The 19153-nt window shown below is 38.2% G+C and overlaps 1 protein-coding gene across 15 annotated transcripts in view; it reads left to right on the top strand.

Annotated features, from left to right (window-relative positions):
- The window catches only part of EYA3 (EYA transcriptional coactivator and phosphatase 3), a 243135-nt gene that overhangs the window by 116285 nt on the left and 107697 nt on the right, over positions 1–19153 (top strand). For 13 of the 15 annotated variants that reach the window (XR_004540320.1, XM_033954471.1, XM_033954464.1 and 10 more), the window contains 2 exons: positions 703–782; positions 9404–9470. Coding sequence is in view for 14 of the 15 variants with exons in the window: in XM_033954471.1 (XP_033810362.1) it covers positions 703–782; positions 9404–9470 (147 nt within the window). In the remaining variant the exon portion in view is untranslated. The remainder of the gene's footprint in view (positions 1–702; positions 783–9403; positions 9471–19153) is intronic. The other 2 variants (XM_033954466.1, XM_033954473.1) reach the window with 1 other exon arrangement.

The following is a 19153-nucleotide window of genomic DNA, read 5'->3' as shown; positions in this document are numbered from 1 at the left end:
CAGCTTAGATAAGCTTGATAGGCGGGATATAAATACCAAAATAAATAAAATTTCCTCTACCCATTCACAGTATTTCTGCGCTAACCAGTTAGTGCATTTACATTAGTGTGTTCTAACTGTTCACCCACATGCTGCTCCCTTTAAAAAAATATATATTTTTTTAGTACACCACTCACATTTGGCAGCTACCAAAGGACATCCAAGTCCTGCAGTATGCCATTTTAAGCTGTTAGGTGAGCATTAGTGCCTATTGCATCTTAGTAAAAGGGCCCTAAAGGTAGGAGCATAAATCCTTTGAATATCAGGCCCATTATCTATTGACCATATGGAGTATACACCCTTGTGCTCTTTCTTATACTGTATATGTAGGTAATAGGAAATAGTTTTGATGTAGGATTTCCCATTTTTTTTCTTCTATTTCTTACCTTTCACTATTTCATTTTTATGAAGAATATGGTGTTAAGGTTTTGAGTATACAAGAGTTTTGTATAGTGAAACAATGTTTGTGTTAATATATTTTCTTTGTGCTTTTGAATAGAGATATTCCTTGCAGTAAATAAGATTTTCAAAGTAAACTGTTTGTCTTCATACTAAAAGCCACAAAACTGATATAGTTGTATATCTCTAAGTGTGGTCTTTACATTCTGTACCATCACTGTTCTTGCATCTCTGTCCTCTACCTTGTTTGTGTTTTTTCCCCAGTCAGGTGGGCCACAGTGAAGCCAACAACCAGAAGTCAGAATCTTCAGGACTTGGTGTAAATCATAGTATGACCAGTGAAAGTAAGTGTGAAAAAGAGTACGCTCAGAAAACTAATAATACATAGAGAAAGAACCTTTTTTAACATCTGTTAACATTCCTTTTTTAATAGACTCACACTGGCTTCCCATTAATCAACGAATAACATACAAAATTCTACTCTTAACATTTAAAACATTATCCACTAGTGAACCACAATTTATAGACCGGTTTCTAGTTCCATATAACTCGACTCGTTCCCTGTGGTCTACAACACAAGGACTGCTAATGGTTCCTTCCTTGAAAATCATTGGAACCAGACGTCATGACATATTTTCAGTTATGTCCCCTCTTACCTGGAATACTCTCCCCTTATACATAAGAGAAGTTAAAGATCTTAATTTATTTAAAACCAATTTAAAAACTTTTCTTTTCAAAGCTTCTTTTAATCTTTAAAATAACTCTTTTTATCCATTTTATCCCAATCCTAATGTTTTTTCCCCTACTCGGCTTTTGCTCTCTTTTTTCTCCAGAAAAACAGCAATTTTGTAACTTTTTGCCCACCTTTGCCCTTTCCTTATGTATCTAAGTTCGTCTGTATTGTCAGTTAGTGTTTTCTTTCCCCCCCTTTTAATGTTGTATACAATATATTTTTAAATGTTACTCGCTTAGTATGCAATAAGCATAAGAACATAAGAAGTTGCCCCTGCTGAGTCAGACCAGAGGTCCATCTTGCTCAGCGGTCCGCTCCCGCGGCGGCCCATCAGGCCTAGTGCCTGAACAGTGACCCCTGATTAATTTTATAACTTACCTCTAATCCCATCCCTATAATCTACCTCTACTCTTATCTGTACCCCTCAATCCCTTTGTCTTCCAAGTACCTATCCAAAGCTTCTTTGAACCCCTGTAGTGTGCTCCTGTTTATCACATCCTCCGGTAGCGCGTTCCATGTAATCACCACCCTCTGTGTGAAAAAGAACTTCCTGGCGTTTGTTCTAAACCTCTCCCCTTTCAATTTCTCTGAGTGCCCCCTTGTACTTGTTGATCCCCTTAATTTGAAAAATCTGTCCCTGTCTATTTTTTCTATGCCCTTCATGATCTTGAAGGTTTCTATCATGTCTCCTCTAAGTCTCCGCTTTTCTAGGGAGAAAAGCCCTAGCCTTTTCAGTCTGTCAGTATATGAGAGGTCCTCCATGCCCTTTATTAGCTTTATCAAATTCAATAAAACTTGAAACTTAAACTTATGGGGAAAATGCATTGTGTAATGCTCTTGAATATATTTTTTTCATTGAAATATTATTGTAATGCCATTAATAAAAACTCATGTCCAAGTTATAAGGTGAGCTTCTTGTAATTACGTCACTAAAACAGGGTTTTTGTAACTACGTCACTAAAACAGTTTTAATCCAGAAACATTTTTTTCATTGTAGTAGTAATGTTAATAATAATAGTTACTAATATAATTTATATAGCATTGCCTGGTGTATAGAGCACTTTACAAAAACATGGTAGACAGTTCCTGCTTCTCTCAGTCTCATAAGACAGACAAACAGACAACAAACAAGTTAAAGCAGTAGGCCAATTGCAAGCAGCTAGACCTAATGAGAATCTTAGGGGCTAGAGTAGACTGTGGGCAAGGAAACAAGTCTGTGTGGTAAGAGTAGGTTTAACATTTAAAAGCAGCATTAGAAGAATGATTGACAGGTGGATTGTGGTTCAATTTAAACTTCAGTAATGTTGCTATTTGTTAAGATTGTATGGGGCTCATAATCAAAACTTTAAAATGTCCAAAAACAAGCCTAAGTTGGCACTTGGACGTCCTAATAGCAGGGATGTCCAAGTGCCGATAATCAAAACCAACTTTCTGGACCTGTAACAGCACTTCTAAACTGCTGTGCGTCCAGAGAGCAAAGAGGTGTGTTGGGAGGTATGTTATGGGCGGGAATCGGGCAGGCTTCATCCTGGATGCATCCCAGCCATAATCAAAGCTTTTCTAGAACTGAACTGAGACGCGGCAGTTAGACCTGTTTGAGTTGCATCTTAAGTTCCACAATGGTGCCCAAACTGACAAGAAGACCACTGGAGGATTTAAGGCATGTTCTCCCTTTACTCCCCTCAGTGTTCACAACCCCCTCCCACTACCCAAACAGCAAAATAAAAAAAAAAAAACATAAGCTTCCTATCAGCTAATCGTGGTAGAAGGAATCCCCATCAGCTGAACTGCTTTTGGGGATTCTTGGCGGCTCAGCTGATAGAGATTCCACCTGCCAGGATCAGCTGCGTTGTTGAGCTCTACACCCCTCTCCATGACATCCTGGACCTCTCTTGACATCTCCGCCCCCCCCCCCCACACACACATTCCTGGGCCTCCTTCCCCCTACCATCAGATGATCAAGCGCAGGAGGGAAGCTCACTCCCTCCTGCCTACAGGGCCCGCATGCTGCATATGACGGGACTTTCCCATCTCACTGCATCCCAAGATGCATTGGGAGGGGGAAGTCCCATCATTTGCAGCACACGGGCCCTGTAGGCAGGAGGGAGTGAGCTTCCCTCCTTCGTTTGCTCTTCTGATGGTATAGGAGGGGGGGGGGGCCAGGAGTGCTGGAGGGGTGGAGATGTATGGCAGCTTTTGAAAATGGACATTTTTCCTGCTGGATTTGTGGACATCTTGCACAAAACACCCAACCTCAGACTTAGGCACATTTTTGATTATGCCCCTCCATGTGTTGAAAAGTTTAATAGTTATAAAAATAATTTTTGATAAAACCTTAAACACTTCAAAAAGAGATGAGGCATCACAGCATATGTATGCAGGAAGAGTATTTCATATTTTTGCTATAGCAAGCTGGAAGGCACAGAGTCAAGGTTTAGTAGCAAGGGAGAAGGGTAATACTGGCTTCCTATCAGAAGAAAGTTGAGAAAGAAGGAATTTAAGGGTATATGAGAGGGAAAGATAACACTGCAATTCAGAGTGAATTCATTTGTAGACAAGGGAAAAGCATGAAATGGAGAGTCGGTGTAATGATTCACAAAGAGGTGTTGCGTGATCATATTGGTGCTGAAGAAATATCTCATGCTGCTGACATCTGAACAGACTGCAAGAGGAAGAAATCCTTCAGTGGGAAATCCAGAAGGAGCAGTTTGCAGGAAGAGGTGATTTGGATCTGGCAGTATGTTCAGACAAAATGCTAGATTTTTGAAAGCTTGTAGAAGGGATTGGCACTTTCCTCCTAATAAAACAAAAAAGAGGGTGCCTGGCCCCCGTCCTGTTCTTTCTCCAGCTCCACCCCATTCATCCCCCAGCTCTGTCCCCACATAAACCTCCAGTCTCCTTCCTGGAGCTCGGTGCCGCATCTGGGGGGGGGCCTCTGCGCATGTGCAGGTGTCGAGGCGATGATATCACATTCATATGCACATGCATATGACATCATTGTGTTGACGTCCATATGTGAGTAGAGGGCCTCCAAATGTGACCTCAAGCTCAGAGACTTTCAAAACCCAGACAAACTGCCAGGCACCCAGACATGTCTTCTAAAAAAAGGACATGTCCGGGTTTTCCTGGATGTCTGGTAACCCTAGTTTTTGTCATTCAGATGGGTTTATATTCAAGTATATACAGGTATTTTGAACTAAATTCTATAACAAATTGGAAACCAATGTAATTTTTTGAAAAGCAGAGTAATGTGATCACTCTTGCATTACATGAGACTCAAGCAGCGGTATTCTGTAAATTTGAAGACCCTTGAGTTCAAATTTCAGGAGACCTGGTAAACAACATTACAGTAGTCTAACCTTGAACCCATGAATGCATGGTGTGGTGTATGCAAAGAATTAAAGTCTGAAAAGCATTGAGCAGATCTGATCCTACGAAGAGCAGTATTGTAACACCATTACAAAGACTCATGTAAACCGCTCTGAATTGACTCTCCAGTCTTTTGTAGCGGTATAGAAGCTTTCAGTAATCAACAAATTCAGCCCTCAGTACCAATGAGATTTTGGGTGGAAAAACTTAGTTTTGAATCTAGGATTACCTCTGACTTGATTCACTGGTTGAACAGGGTACGCATGAAGGGATAATAATAACTTTATTTTTCTATACCGCCAACACCCAAAGAGTTCAAGGCGGTTTACAAATAAGAGAACTGGACAATCAGCGATAAGATACAGATATGTAAAAAGCATAAATACAGTTACTTAGTCATCAATCAAGTAAAATATTTTTTTTAAAAGTAGGTCTTTACTAGTTTCCTAAAGGAACAATATGATACAGCTTGACGGATCATATTGTCTAACCAAGATTGGACTTTGCCTGCTTGAAAGGCCTAGGTTCTGTCAAAAAACTTCTTGTAACGGCAATTTTTAGGATTAGGAAAGGTAAATGGACAAGAACGATGAGTAAGCTTGACTGATCTATACAATTCAAAGTGTGAAAAAAGGTAAAATGGTGATAATCCAGATAACAGTTTATAACAAATACAAGCAAATTTGAATATTATTCTAGCTTCAACTGGTAGCCAGTGCAGTTGCCGGTAATAAGGGCTGACATGTTCTTGTTTTTTCAACTCAAAGATTAAGCGAACTGCTGTATTTTGAATTAACCTTAATCTTCCAAGGATACAGGCATGCTGTGGTTTTATTTTGTGGATTCAAGATTAGTTGATGCTCCTGTAAACCAATGTGACACTTTATCTAAACAATCTTGTAGAGGGTCCAAGTTAAGATTACTGTTTGTAGTAGTATGAATACAAATGTCATCAGTGTAGAAATAGGTATTCATCTCTAGGGATTGTATCAAGGCTGTTAAAGGGCTCAGTAGGATGTTGAAAAGGGTTGGTGAGAGAATGGAGTCTTGTGGGACTCCACAAGACACTGAATAAAGAGCCAGATAGAATATTGGATATAGAGACCTTAAATGAATGGTTTTGAAGGATTGCCATGAACTGTTTAAGAACTGAGCCCTTGAGCCTAGTCGCAGCAAGCCGATTATGTAATCATGATCAGCAGCATCAGTGTCATCTGACAATTCTAATGAGTTGACAAGTGCAATGTAGCCTTCATCGAGTTTCTTATACATTTCACTAAGGAGTGAGGTCAACATAATCTTCGTGCTATAACCTATCCTAAACAACAACTGTTCTTGTACAAGCCTCGGGATGCTGAACGGATGGATCTTGTATCTCTATTAGCTTCAGCATCCCAAGAAGCTATACAAAAAGGAAGATTAGCAGAGGGAAGAAACCTAATCTTTCAATGTGGGTGAAGAACCAGTCTTGCTTCCTTGAGAAGAGGAGACTGCGAGGGGATCTGATCAAGACTTTCAAAATACTGAAAGGATTCGACAAAATAGAGCAGGGAAAGCAGTTATTTACAATGTCCAATGTGACATGGACAAGAGGACATAGATTGAAGCTGAGAGGGGACAGGTCCAGGACGAATATCAGGAAATTCTGTTTCACGCAGCAAGTGGTGGACACCTGGAATGCTCTCCCAGAGGAAGTAATTGCAGAATCCACCGTTCTAGGATTTAAGGGTAAACTAGATGCACATCTCCTTAAGAGTGGCATAGAGTGATTACGGGTAAGGGTAAATTAGATGCACATCTCCCTTGAGAAGCATACAGTGATATGGGGACTAAAACTATGTCACTATCTGTGTGTGCAGATCACCAGACTTGATGGACCCAGGGTCTGATCCGGAGATGGCAATTCTTATGTTCTTATGTGTTTGTAGTTGAATGAAAACTAATTTTGAAGGATGGTAAATTTGAGATAGCCATTAACTATCAATTCACTAAAATCTGTGGTAGTTAAGCCCATTCTTAAATCAGCATCAGCTGACCCACTACTTCTATCCATTTATCATCCTGGTTTCTCTCTCTCTCTCGGGTTTCTCTCTCTCTCTCGGGTTTTTTCTCTCTCTCTCTCTCGGGTTTCTCTCAGTGTCGGGTTGGGGGTCAGGTTTTCAGGGGGGTTCCGGCAGGAGGGAGTGGGGCCGCGGACATTTGAGGGACACGGGGGTTCTGGCTTGAATGACTGGGCATCCCTCCTGCTGGCCGACTTCACCTGCTCGATCTAGGGCAAGCATTGGCAAACCTTTCTTAAAACCAGCTACGCTATTTGCTCTTATCACAACCTCTGGCAATGGTTCCAGAGCTTAACTATTCTCTGTGAGTGAAAAAATATGTCCTCCTATTGATTTTAACAGTATTTCCCTGTAACTTCGAGTGTCCCCTAGTCTTTGTAATTTTTGACAGAGTGAAAAATCAATCCACTTGTACCTGTTCTACTCTACTCAGGATTTTGTAGACTTCAATCATATCTCCCCTCAGCCGTCTCTTTTCCAAGCTGAAGAGCCCTAACTTTTTTAGTCTTTCCTCATGTGAGAGGCATTCCATCCCCTTTATCATCTTAGTTGCTTTTCTTTGAACTTTTTCTAGTGCTGCTGTATCTTTTTTGGAATAAGACCAGAATTAAACACAATACCCCAGGTGAGGTCGCACCATAGAGCAATACAGAGGCATTATAACATTCTTACATACAGAGAGGCATTATTACATTCTTAGTCTTGTTAACCATCTTGTTTGCTTTTTTGGCCGCTGGGCAGAAGGTTTCATCGAAATATCTACAGTGATACCCAGATCCTTTTCTCGGGCGCTAACCCCCAAGGTGGACCCTAGCATCTGGTAACTGATTCAGGTTATTCTCCTCAATGTGCATCACTTTGCATTTGTCCACATTAAATTTCATCTACCTCTTGGACATCCAGTCTTCCAATTTCCTAAGGTCTGCCTGCAATTTTTCACAATCTGCATGCGTTTTGACAGCTTTGAACAGTTTAGCGTCATCTGCAAATTTAATCACATCACTCATCGTTCCAATTTCCATATCATTTGCAAATAAGTTAAATAACACTGGTCCTAGTACAGATCCCTGCAGCACTCCACTGTTTACTCTCCTCCATTGAGAAAAATGACCATTTAACCCTACCCTCTGTTTTCTATCCGATAACCATTTCCTAATCCATAACTGAACTTTGCCACCTATCCCATGACTCTTTAATTTTCTCATGAGCCTCTCATGAGGAACTTTGTCAAAATCTTTCTGAAAATCTAGATATACTACATCAACTGGCTCACCTTTATCCACATGTTTATTCATACCTTCAAAGAAGTCAAGAAGGCAAGATCTCCCTCGGCTGAACCCATGCTGACTCTGTCTCATTAAATCATGTTAGTCTGTGTTCCACAATTTTATTTTTTATAATTGTTTACCATTTTGCCCGGCACTGAAGTCAGGCTTACTGATCTGTAAGATCTCCCCTAGAACCCTTTTTAAAAATCAGCATATCATTGGCCACCCTCCAATCTTCAGGTGATTTTAGTGACAGGTTACAGATCACTAACAGCAGATCAGTAATTTCATGTTTGAGTTCTTTTAGTACCCTGGGATGTATACCAACCGGTCCAGGTGATTTATCACTCTTTAATTTGTTGATTTGGCTTAGTGCATCTTCCAGATTAACTGAGATTTCTTTCAGTTTCTCTGCATCATCACCCTTGAAAACCATTTCCGGTTCAGTTAGATCTTACATATTCTTTTGTAAAGACTGAAGTAAAAAATTAATTCAGTCTCTCCACTATGGCCTTATCCTCCCTGAGCGCCCCTTTTGCTCCTTGATCATGCAGCAGTCCCACAGATTCTCTCACTGGTTTTCTGCTTTTCATGTACTTGAAAAAATAGTTAAGTTTTTGCCTCTTTGGCAAGTTTCTTTTCATATTCTTTCTTAGCTTTCTTTATTTATGCTTTGCATGTAGGCTGCCTACCTCGGGGTGTTGTTTTTATGTTTCTTTTTTAAATGTGTGTCCCGATTAGCTGGCTAGACTTGGTAGGATACCTACTGCCACCTACAATCGGGATGCCGTTTATAGAAGTGTATATAAACATTTATTTATTTTTTAATATTTATAGACCACTTTTAGCTTAAGTGGTTTACATTTAGGTATTTATCCCTATCTGTCCCGGGGCAATGGAGTGATTTGCCCAGAGTCGCAGGGAGCAGTGCTGATTTTGAACTACCAACCTTAGGGTATCGAGGCTGCAACCCAAACCTCTAGGCCACTCCACTCCATATACAGTCTACTAAATATTCTACAACTTTTAACATATCCATATAGGAACTTTACTAGAGCTATCTAAGAAGTTATAAAGTCCTAGAGGTTACCCTAACATTAACATTATTTCCCCATGAAGAAGAAACTGAGAGGGTAAGAGGAGGAATAAAAGGCAGATGAGTTATAACAGTCTTGACTTGACTGAATTGTAGAAGTCTTGAGAAGATAGGCAACAATTTTAATAACTTTTGTTACAATTATTAGTAGATGGCATTTGTCGCTGCAAGCAAGATTATAGGAGGCTGTACAGAATGCAAAAGCTATGTGACTGATTCTGAAGGTATCTCTTATCCTTGTGCTTCAATTTCCTGCCACTGCTGCTTCAAATGTCCCCTGGTTTTGGAGCAGTCTCCTTGTGGTATACTAATAAAATTGTTGAAAGTATCTAGCTGCCTGGCTTGCAAATCAAAACAAAGGCCTGAGATGCAAGAGGTTGTGTCTGAATTGGAATTTTCTTATAATTCTGTATAAAATATCATTTTCCTTCCTTTTTAGTTCTGACTTGCAATGATTATGGGTCCAGATCAACTGGTGACTATACCTCACAAATGTATCCTTCAAAGTAAGTGAACTCTGATCACTGAGAATCATATGGTGTATTGTTTGAGAGGGGAGAGTTTGTAGGAGTACATGTTTTAGAACATTTCCATGTTTTCATCTGCTTGGAAATTCATCTCCCTGGGTGATATTCAGGCTCTATCAATAAATATGCTCTAAAGAAGTCTTTTTATGAAAGACGGCATTTTCATTACCACTTTTGCAGCAATAACCTTGCTTCTATGTCAACTCAAGTGCTCCACAATGTACACAGAATCAAATTGAATATTCAAGTTTATCTTTTAGTGCTGCTGCTTACCAACAAGCATGGTGATTTGTAAATGAAGAAGCAACATAATAGCTTTAATAAATGAATCTAATACAGTAAAACCTTTGTTTGCGAGCATAATTTGTTCCATAAACATGCTTGTAATCCAAAACACTCGTATATCAAAGCAAATTTCCCCATAAAAAATAATGGAAACTCAGATGATTTGTTCCACAAAAACCTTAATACAAAATACTGTATGTACTCGTATTGCAAGACCTTGCTCGTTTAGAAGTCACTACACTCCCACAGCGTCGGAGAGAGAACCATCGGCTCAGTTGTGATGCGTGTATACTGTATGTACTTGTATTGCAAGACCTTGCTTGTATATCAAGTTAAAATTTAATAAAATGTTTTGCTTGTCTTGCAAAACACTTGCATACCAAGTTACTTGCAATCCAAGGTTTTACTGTATATAGTTTCTTTTTGTTTAAGATGACTACCGTCCCACTCCAAAAAAACCTTTTTTGAGCCTTTTCTGGAGGAAACAGTTATTTTGCTACAAACACTATATATACACCTTCCTCTTCCGCCAATCGGGCCATTAAAAACTGCCTCCTCAATATACTTCTCCTAGTACTCTTCGCTATGACCAGTCTGGTCTCTAGAATAAGCTCTGTTATTGTCTACTGTAACCTATTTGTTGTCATGACTAGTCTGTTTTCAAACGATTGTGAATATCTACTTGTAGCCTGTTCTGAGTTTCTGTAAGAACGGGGTAGAAATCAAAATAAATATATATCTCCATGTGGTCAATTGTTTTAGGCAATACAACATAGAGGACCCCTGAGAAAGGCTTTAAATAGACTAAACACAGACCATATTGGGTCTTCCTGTTACAGTGGACTATGTTGCTCATATAAACTAGTAGTTTTGCTACTGTTGTGACTGGTCACTGTTTTGACCTTTTGATTTTGTTTTTAATCTTGCTTCATCCAGATCATTGGCTCCACAACTTTTTTGTTGTTGTTGTTCTGGACTTTTCTGCTTTTGTGGAACGCCGAGGTTTTTTCCCTTTGATTTGATTTTTGTTGTCTATGTACCATATTTTTCGCTCCATAAGAGATACCCCAGATTTAGAGGAAGAAAACAAGAAAAAAATATATTCTGAACCAAATTCTCCCTGCCAAGGGCTGCATCCAACCCCACACTCCTTGCCAAGATCTGCACCTGTCCCCCCTCCCTTCCAGGCTCTGACCCTGTACGCATTTCCGGTCCTATTAACTCTCCTCTTCCCCCCTCTTAAATCAATTTGTACCTCGCTTAATTACATTACATTACATTAGGGATTTCTATTCCGCCATTACCTTGCAGTTCAAGGCGAATTACAAAAGAATTATCCAAGATGTATTACAACAAGAAATTACAAAAAAAAAAAATTGGTCATTTTCAAAATCTATTGTAAACCACATAGAACTTAACGGTATTGCGGTATATAAACTGTTATTATTATTACCCTGTACCCTCTCTGGTGGTCTAGTGGTAGGCCTAGACAGGGCACAGGGCAGGCAGGCCTAGTGGCTGGCAGGTAGGGACAGGACATGCAGGCAGGTCTCCTCCTCCCAGGCCTCCCCCCCCTAAGCAAGCAGGCCTCCCCTCCTCCCAGGCCTCCCCCCCCTAAGCAAGCAGGCCTGCCCCCCAGGCAAGCAAGCAGGCCTCTCCCTCCCTGGCAGCCCCCCCCCAACCCAAGCAAGCAAGCAGGCCTCCTCCCTCCAGGCCTCCCCGCAGGCCCAGCTTCTCCCTGCTTCCTATGTGTAATTCAGCAGGCAGGCAGGCCCCACCATTACCTTTTTTTTTTTTTTCTTTTTTCATTCTGTTGCTCTCCCTCACTAGACGCGGCTGCCTGTCTGGTCCCGGCAAGCAGTGATGGCTGTCGTGGCTTGCAGCTGGAGTCCTCTTTTTTTCCCTTGCAGTGAAGCAGCGCACAGTTGCTGCCTGCCTGGTCCCGCACCACTTCCCACGAACAGTCTCGCGGGAAGTGGTGCGAGATCAGACAGGCATTCCTGTGTGTCGCGCCGCTGCAAGGGAAAAGAAGAGGAGTTGAGTCGCGTCAGCCATCACTGCTTGCTGGGACCAGGCAGGCAGCTGTGTCTAGCGAGGGAGGGCGACAGAATGGGAAAAAAAAAAGGTAACGGAGGGGAGGCCTGCCTGCAAGGGAAAGAAGAGGATTCGAGCCGCATCAGAAAGGCATGTGCAAATTAACCTATTTGAACCATTCCCATGTGAGAGAATGATAAACACTGAACAAAAGAAGTTGCCTCCGCTGAGGCAGACCATAGGTCCATCCTGCCCAGCGGTCCGCTCCCGCGGCGGCCCATCAGGCCCATTGCCTGAGTAGTGGTCTATACCTATCTATACCCTTCAATCCCTTTTTCTTCTAGGAATCTATCCAAACCTTCTTTGAAACCATTTAATGTTTTCTTGTCTACAACAGCCTCTGGAAGCGCGTTCCATGTATCCACCACCCTCTGAGTGAAAAAGAACTTCCTAGCGTTTGTTCTAAACCTGTCCCCTTTTAATTTCTCCAAGTGCCCCTTCGTACTTGTGGTGCCCCTTAAATTGAAAAATCTGTCCCTGTCTACTTTTTCTTTTTTTTTTTTTTATAATTCTTTATTCATTTTCATATTTTACATGAAGTGTACAAAATATTGAGTTACAACTAATAATACACAATATCACTTTTATATCTATTACATAATATTCTGAACAAATTTTTTTATCCCTTCTCCCACCCCCCACCCTTCAAGTACTTTTCAATCACCTTATACATATTGTATACCATATTATAACATGTTATGTAAAATTATTTTCACTACCCCCCCTCCATGTGTGCCATAAATAAGACAAGAAAAAGAAGAAAATAAGAAGATAAATCCTACTATTCATTCAGTACAATACTTTGTCAATGGCCCCCATATTTTTATAAATTTAGGATATGTCCCTCTTTGTATTGCTATTACTCTTTCCATTTTGAATATATGACAAATTGTATTCCACCAAAATGTATAATTAAGGTTACTATGATTCTTCCAGTTATTGGTTATATGCTGAATGGCAACCCCTGTCATGACTAGTAAAAGCTTGTTATTTTCTGGTGAAATTTGACTTTTTTTTCTCATCATCATTCCAAATAACACTGTATCATATGATATTGCTACATGATTTTCCATCAATTTATTAATTTGTGGCCAAATTGCATTCCAAAAACTTTTAATGTAGGGACAATGATACAGTAAATGATCCAAAGTCCCAGGTTTCAGATTACAGTGCCAGCATTTATTGGACTTAGAACTATCTAATTTTTGCAAACGTGTAGGGGTCCAAAAAGCTCTATGTAATAAAAAGAACCAAGTTTGTCTCATAGATGCTGACACTGTACATCTCATACTCCAAGACCAAATTAGTGGCCATTGAGATGCAGTAATTTGATGCTTAATCTCAATGCTCCAAATGTCTCTTAGACCATTTTTTGGTTTTTTATTCAAATATCCAGATATTAATTTATACCACAATGCGGCTTGATGCCCTAGGAAGTCTGCTTGGAAGCATAAGAACTATAAACTATATTGATTATTCAATGTTTTCCATTCAGGGAACCCAACCTGAATGGCCTGCTTCAATTGCAACCATTTAAAACTTTGTTTTTTACTAAGACCAAATCTATGTTGCAATTGTGAAAATTCTAGCAGTTTACCTTCCGAAATAACATCATTCAGAGATCTAATGCCTGCAATAATCCAGTCCTTCCAAAGGATTTGAGCTCCGCCAATTTTAATCTTGGAGTTTATCCATAAAGACTGATTAGTTGACTTGTTTATTGGGACAGGTGTTAATTTACTAATAAACCTCAACGTTTTCCAAGTATCCATTAATATCTTATTTTCTCTGTATCTTCTAGGCATGTTGATACTTGGAAGATGAACTAAATTTAGGGGAAACATAAGGCGCCATTCCAAATATAACCAATCCGGTGCATTATCTATCAATTCTGGGAGGATCCAATACATACCCTGATGTAAAATATAGGCTTGATGGTACCTATAAAAATTTGGAAAATTTACCCCTCCCTCCTTAATTGATTTTTGCAAAGATACCAAAGCTATTCTATGCGTTTTACCAAGCCAAAGAAATTTCGTTAAAATGCTATTAAGCTTTTTATAAAAAGACCCCTGAAAATAAATAGGTATCATACTCATTTGGTAGCAAACTACAGGCAAGATCATCATTTTAATAGTTTGAACTCTCCCCCCACCAAGAAAGATGTAACGGATTCCATTGCTCACATAACTCTGTAACTCTTTTCAATACAAATGTTTCATTTTCTTTTACTGTATCTTCAATTGTATTTTTAACTTGAATGCCAAGATATTTAAATCCTTCTTCTCTCCATATGAACGGAAAAGCGTCAAATAATCCTTTTACCCAATGAACATTTAAAGGTATAAGTTCAGACTTACTCCAATTAATTTTATAACCTGAAAATTTGCCAAACATATCAATTAATTCCAATAGACAAGATAAGGTAGACTCTGGATTCCTCAAATAAAGTAAAATATCATCCGCATAAGCCGAAATTTTATATTCCATATCAGAATATGGAATACCCTGTATCCCCCTTTCTTGCTGTATTGCTAACAATAAGGGTTCTAATACAACATCAAATAACAAAGGAGATAAAGGACAACCTTGTCTAACTCCCCTCTGCAATTGAAAACCATCAGATATCATATTATTAATATTTAATCTTGCAATCGGGAAGCTATACAATGTTTTTACCATTTGTATAAATCCAGAACCTATACCAAACCATTCTAAAGCCTGATACATAAAATTCCATTCTACCCTATCAAACGCTTTTTCTGCATCCAAGGAAACTGTAAAAGTCGGTTCATCCATTTTTTTAAATAAATTTAACATATGAAACAATGATCTAGAGTTATTAGAGGAATGTCTTTTAGCAACGAAACCCGTCTGATGCGTGTCTATTATATGTGGGAGAGCTTTGGCTAATCTCAAAACCAAAATTTTCGCCAAAAGTTTATTATCCACATTTATTAAAGATATAGGCCTGTAGTTTGAAACCAAAGTAGGATCTTTTATTTGGCTTAGGCAAAACAATTACTATTGATTCAGCCATAGTACCTTTAATATCACCTTTTATAAGTTGTGTCTGATATAAATTTAGTAAATATGGGGAAAGGACATTTTGAAATGTTTTATAAAATTCTACTGTATAACCATCACCACCTGGAGCGGATCCAACTCTAAGAGATCTCAACGCTGTTTCTAATTCTTTTAATGATATAGGTTCATCTAAACTCCGTTTTATATGATCAGGAACCTTAGGTCCAATAATTAAATCTAAAAAATTTTTACCATCTTTTTGCCTCTCCAAATAAGGCTCGGAAGAATACAGGTCCTTATAAAATTTTAGAAATTGCTTTAAAATTATATCCGTTTGATTGGTTATTATACCATTATCATCTTTTATCCCATTAATGTTAGTTCTTCTTTTTTTTGCTTTAAGATAATTTGCCAATAATCTTCCCGCCTTATTAGAATTTCCATAATACATTGTCTGTTTGGAAAACAAGTCTCTTCTTATCATTTTTGAAGCTAATTCGTTATATTTACCTTTTGCTTTCAAAAGAGCTTGTAATACATCATGTTCCCATTTGCTTACCAATTTAGTTTCTAGTATTTTAATTTCTTTTTCTAACTCTATATACTGTTTTTTAATCTGTTTCCTAACAAAAGCCGAATATGATATAATATGACCTCTCATAGTCGCTTTAAAAGCGTCCCATACATTTTCAATAGATGTATCTTCCACTAAATTAATTTGAAAGAAATCACTAATTTGTGTTTTAAAATTTTCCAAAAATTTTTCATCCACAAGCAATGCATTATCAAATCTCCAAAGAGGTCTTCTATTTTCTAATTGATCTAATTATAAATCTATCCATACTCCCGCATGATCCGAAATGATAATGGGATCAATGGAAGCCTTAATCACTTGCTGCACCTTATGTGATGAAATAAAAATATAATCTATTCTTGAAAATGATTTATGAACCTGTGAACAAAATGAAAATTCCTGATCATTAAAATGAAGAATACGCCATATATCCTTCAAATCACATGATTGAACCAAATTATCTAAACCTAAAGATTTTATACTTTTACCTGGTTTTTTATCCATTAATGGATCCATTACAGCATTAAAATCTCCAGCCACCACTAAATTAGAAGCAGCCAGTGGTAACAACATACTCTGCAATTTTTTAAAGAATTCTGATTGATTCGAATTAGGGGCATATATATTGAACAACGTCAGGGCATTATTTCCCATACTTATATCAACATGTAGCCATCTTCCATGTGGGTCCGAATTTACTATCTTAAAATTGGCCATACACTTTTTATTTATAAGAACTGCTACTCCTGCTTTTTTACCCTCTGCTGGAGCAAAAAAACATTCTTTCACCCACCCACCCGTTAGTTTCTGTGATTCCTTTATATTAAGATGGGTCTCCTGCAGACAATAAACATCTGCGTTTTGCTTCTTTAAAAATGATAATACCTTTTTTCTTTTGATTACATGATTCAGGCCATTGACATTAATAGAAAATATCTTAAAAGACATAATATATTTTATACTCCTTATCATAATCTTCCTCTTCCCTTCTTTCATAACTAAGATCTAAAAAACTTCTCCCCATGGCACACATTCTTACCTCCAAATTACCCAATCCCTTATTAATCTTTTCCTTAATCATTCTAGTAATATCTTTAATACCCACCTTCTTCCCCCCCCCCCCAATATAATGACTGCTTAAGGACACACATTGGACAGTAATCCCAACTTCCCCCCTCCCCCCCAGGCAACCAATATTTATTAATAACCCCTTTATCCTTTATTGAGACAAACTCATTACCTCTCCACAATATATCTAATTATATCTCTCTTCTAATCATAAAACCTTTTTTTTTTTTTCCATTTTAAAGTAATTAATTCCTCTATCTATTATTTAACCTTTAGTCACATAACCATATTTATTTCCTAACATTCCATTAATGCATTTTTTATCATTTCACCAATCTCTAATTCATTCCCCCAACATTTTATTTCATTCAAGAAAATTCTATCATAGATTAGCATATGTTATCTGTAGCAGGTCCCATAGGAATAAAATGGGTCCTGCAGCAGATAACTTGTGTTAATCTTTAGTAAAAGATTTGTGTTTGTCTTAAGTCTAGGAGCAAAAGAAAATGAAAAAAGGGCACACATTTAAAAAAAAAAAAAGAGTCTTCTTGATTATTCAAGTTTCAAGTTTAATAAGGTTTTTGATTGATTGCTTAATCATATTTCTGAGCGATGAACATAATAAAAATTACAATATTTGGGGAACAATACAATATTTAACAATAATTAAGTCCATACAGGACTATTAACAGACTTAACAAACCCATAAACACAAGGAAGGAAAGGGAAGTGAACTACAAAATATTTAAAGGAAAGCAGAACAATCAAGGAAAATACATAAGGCAGGGAAAACAGAAAATTTCCATAGTATTATACAACAGAAATAGAATTAGCCAGAGAACTGGCTAATTAGTTATCAAAGGCATCTTTAAAAAGAAAAGTTTTTAGATTGCTCTTAAATTTCTCCAGATTGCACTCTTCCCTCAAATAAATAGGAAGAGAATTCCAAATTTGAGGGGCCGTAACAGAAAAAATAAATTGTAATATTGTCTATCTGACAATCACCAAGAAAGAACTGGCGAGATTATTATTGATACAAAACACAGCGGTTGGACTGATCTACGGTTTGAAGAAGTATGATCATGTCACATCGTTTTATTGTGAGCTGCTCTGGCTGCCTATGGCAGCTCGGGTATTTTTAAGCTAGGTTGTTTCTGTTATAAGGCTTTATATGGTACAGCCCCCCTCTATTTTGGATAATAGACTTTCCATTGCTTCATACAAACATAGAAAAACCCATGCCCTGTTTAACTTCCCTTCCGTACAGTGTTGCAAAAGTAAGAAATGCCTTAATCTCACTTTAGCGTTTCAAGCAGCTTCTCATGATACAGAATTTCGAACACTGTTGCTTACAGTTTACTCTTTTAAACACAGCTGAAGACTTATATTTTCTCCAAGTATTTGACTAACTTATTGTATTCCCTGGATCATGTTTACTGTTAATAATCTTTTGTAAACCGCATTGAACTTACGATTACGCAGTTAATAAGCACTATGTTATGTTGTGTTATGTTATGCTCCAGGTACATTAGATAGAGTGTGAGCCTGCCAGGACAGATAGGGTAAAATGCTTGAGTACCTGAATGTAAACCACTTAGACTATAAGTGGTATATAAATGCTTAAATAAATAAAATACATTTTATACAGTACAGTATTTTGTATTAGTTTTTCGGTTGTGGAATGAGTCGTCTGAGTTTCCATTATTTCCTATGGGGAAATTTGCTTTGATATACGAGTGCTTTGGATTATAATCAAGCTTCCAGAATGAATTATGCTCACAAACCAAGGTTTTACTGTACTTCTTTCTATGATTATTAACTTGCACTGTTGTAGAGAGTTTAGAAAAAATGGGTTTGCTTCCTTTTGCAATCCAGCACTTTTCAAAGCACTTTTATACTAGCTAGAGAAATGGACTGAGAACCAGGGAGACAAGGGTTCACATCCTGTAATACTCATTGCTTATGACTTTTTGAGCAAGTCACTCTTTTTCCTATTGCCAAAGGTATCCACATAGATAGTAAGCCGTTTGAACAGGACATAGTATACCCAAGTACTGATCACCAATGTACAGTGCAGTGTACTATAGTAATGCTATAAAATGAGTATTATTTCTTAGAGGCTGAAATGTATGAGTCCTACCATTCATTTTTATTTATTTATTTAGTATTTATGTTCATTTTTATTTAGTGTTTAAGCATTTTTCCCTATCTGTCCCAGGGGGATCACACGCTAATCTATGATACCAAGAATATGTTAATGTAAAGGATTCTTTTTTTTAAAAAAACTATAAAACTAGTTAATCTTCATTACCATTTTGGAGCCAGGATGACAGCTTGGCAAGCCACTGGACTGAGAGAGTGAGACCCTGTCTTCTGGAGGCAATGGTTTGCTTCAGCGGCCCTAGAGGGAGGATGCGTGCCTTGGTGACGTCATCCCTGATGGACCCAGAACATCTTAAAAGCCTAAAGTTCCTGTGGCACATTTGGAGTCATGTTGACATCTTGGTGAGCTGCTGGACTGAGAGAGGGAGACTGTCTTCTGGAGGCGGTTGTTTGCTTTGACGGCCCTAGAGAGAGGAGGTGCACCTTGGTGATATCCTCGATGGACCCAAAA

This window comes from Geotrypetes seraphini, chromosome 8, assembly GCF_902459505.1.
Source record: "Geotrypetes seraphini chromosome 8, aGeoSer1.1, whole genome shotgun sequence".
NCBI lineage: Eukaryota > Metazoa > Chordata > Amphibia > Gymnophiona > Dermophiidae > Geotrypetes > Geotrypetes seraphini.
The sequence above is the reverse complement of the archived record's forward strand: the minus strand, read 5'-3'. Positions and strand labels throughout refer to the sequence as shown.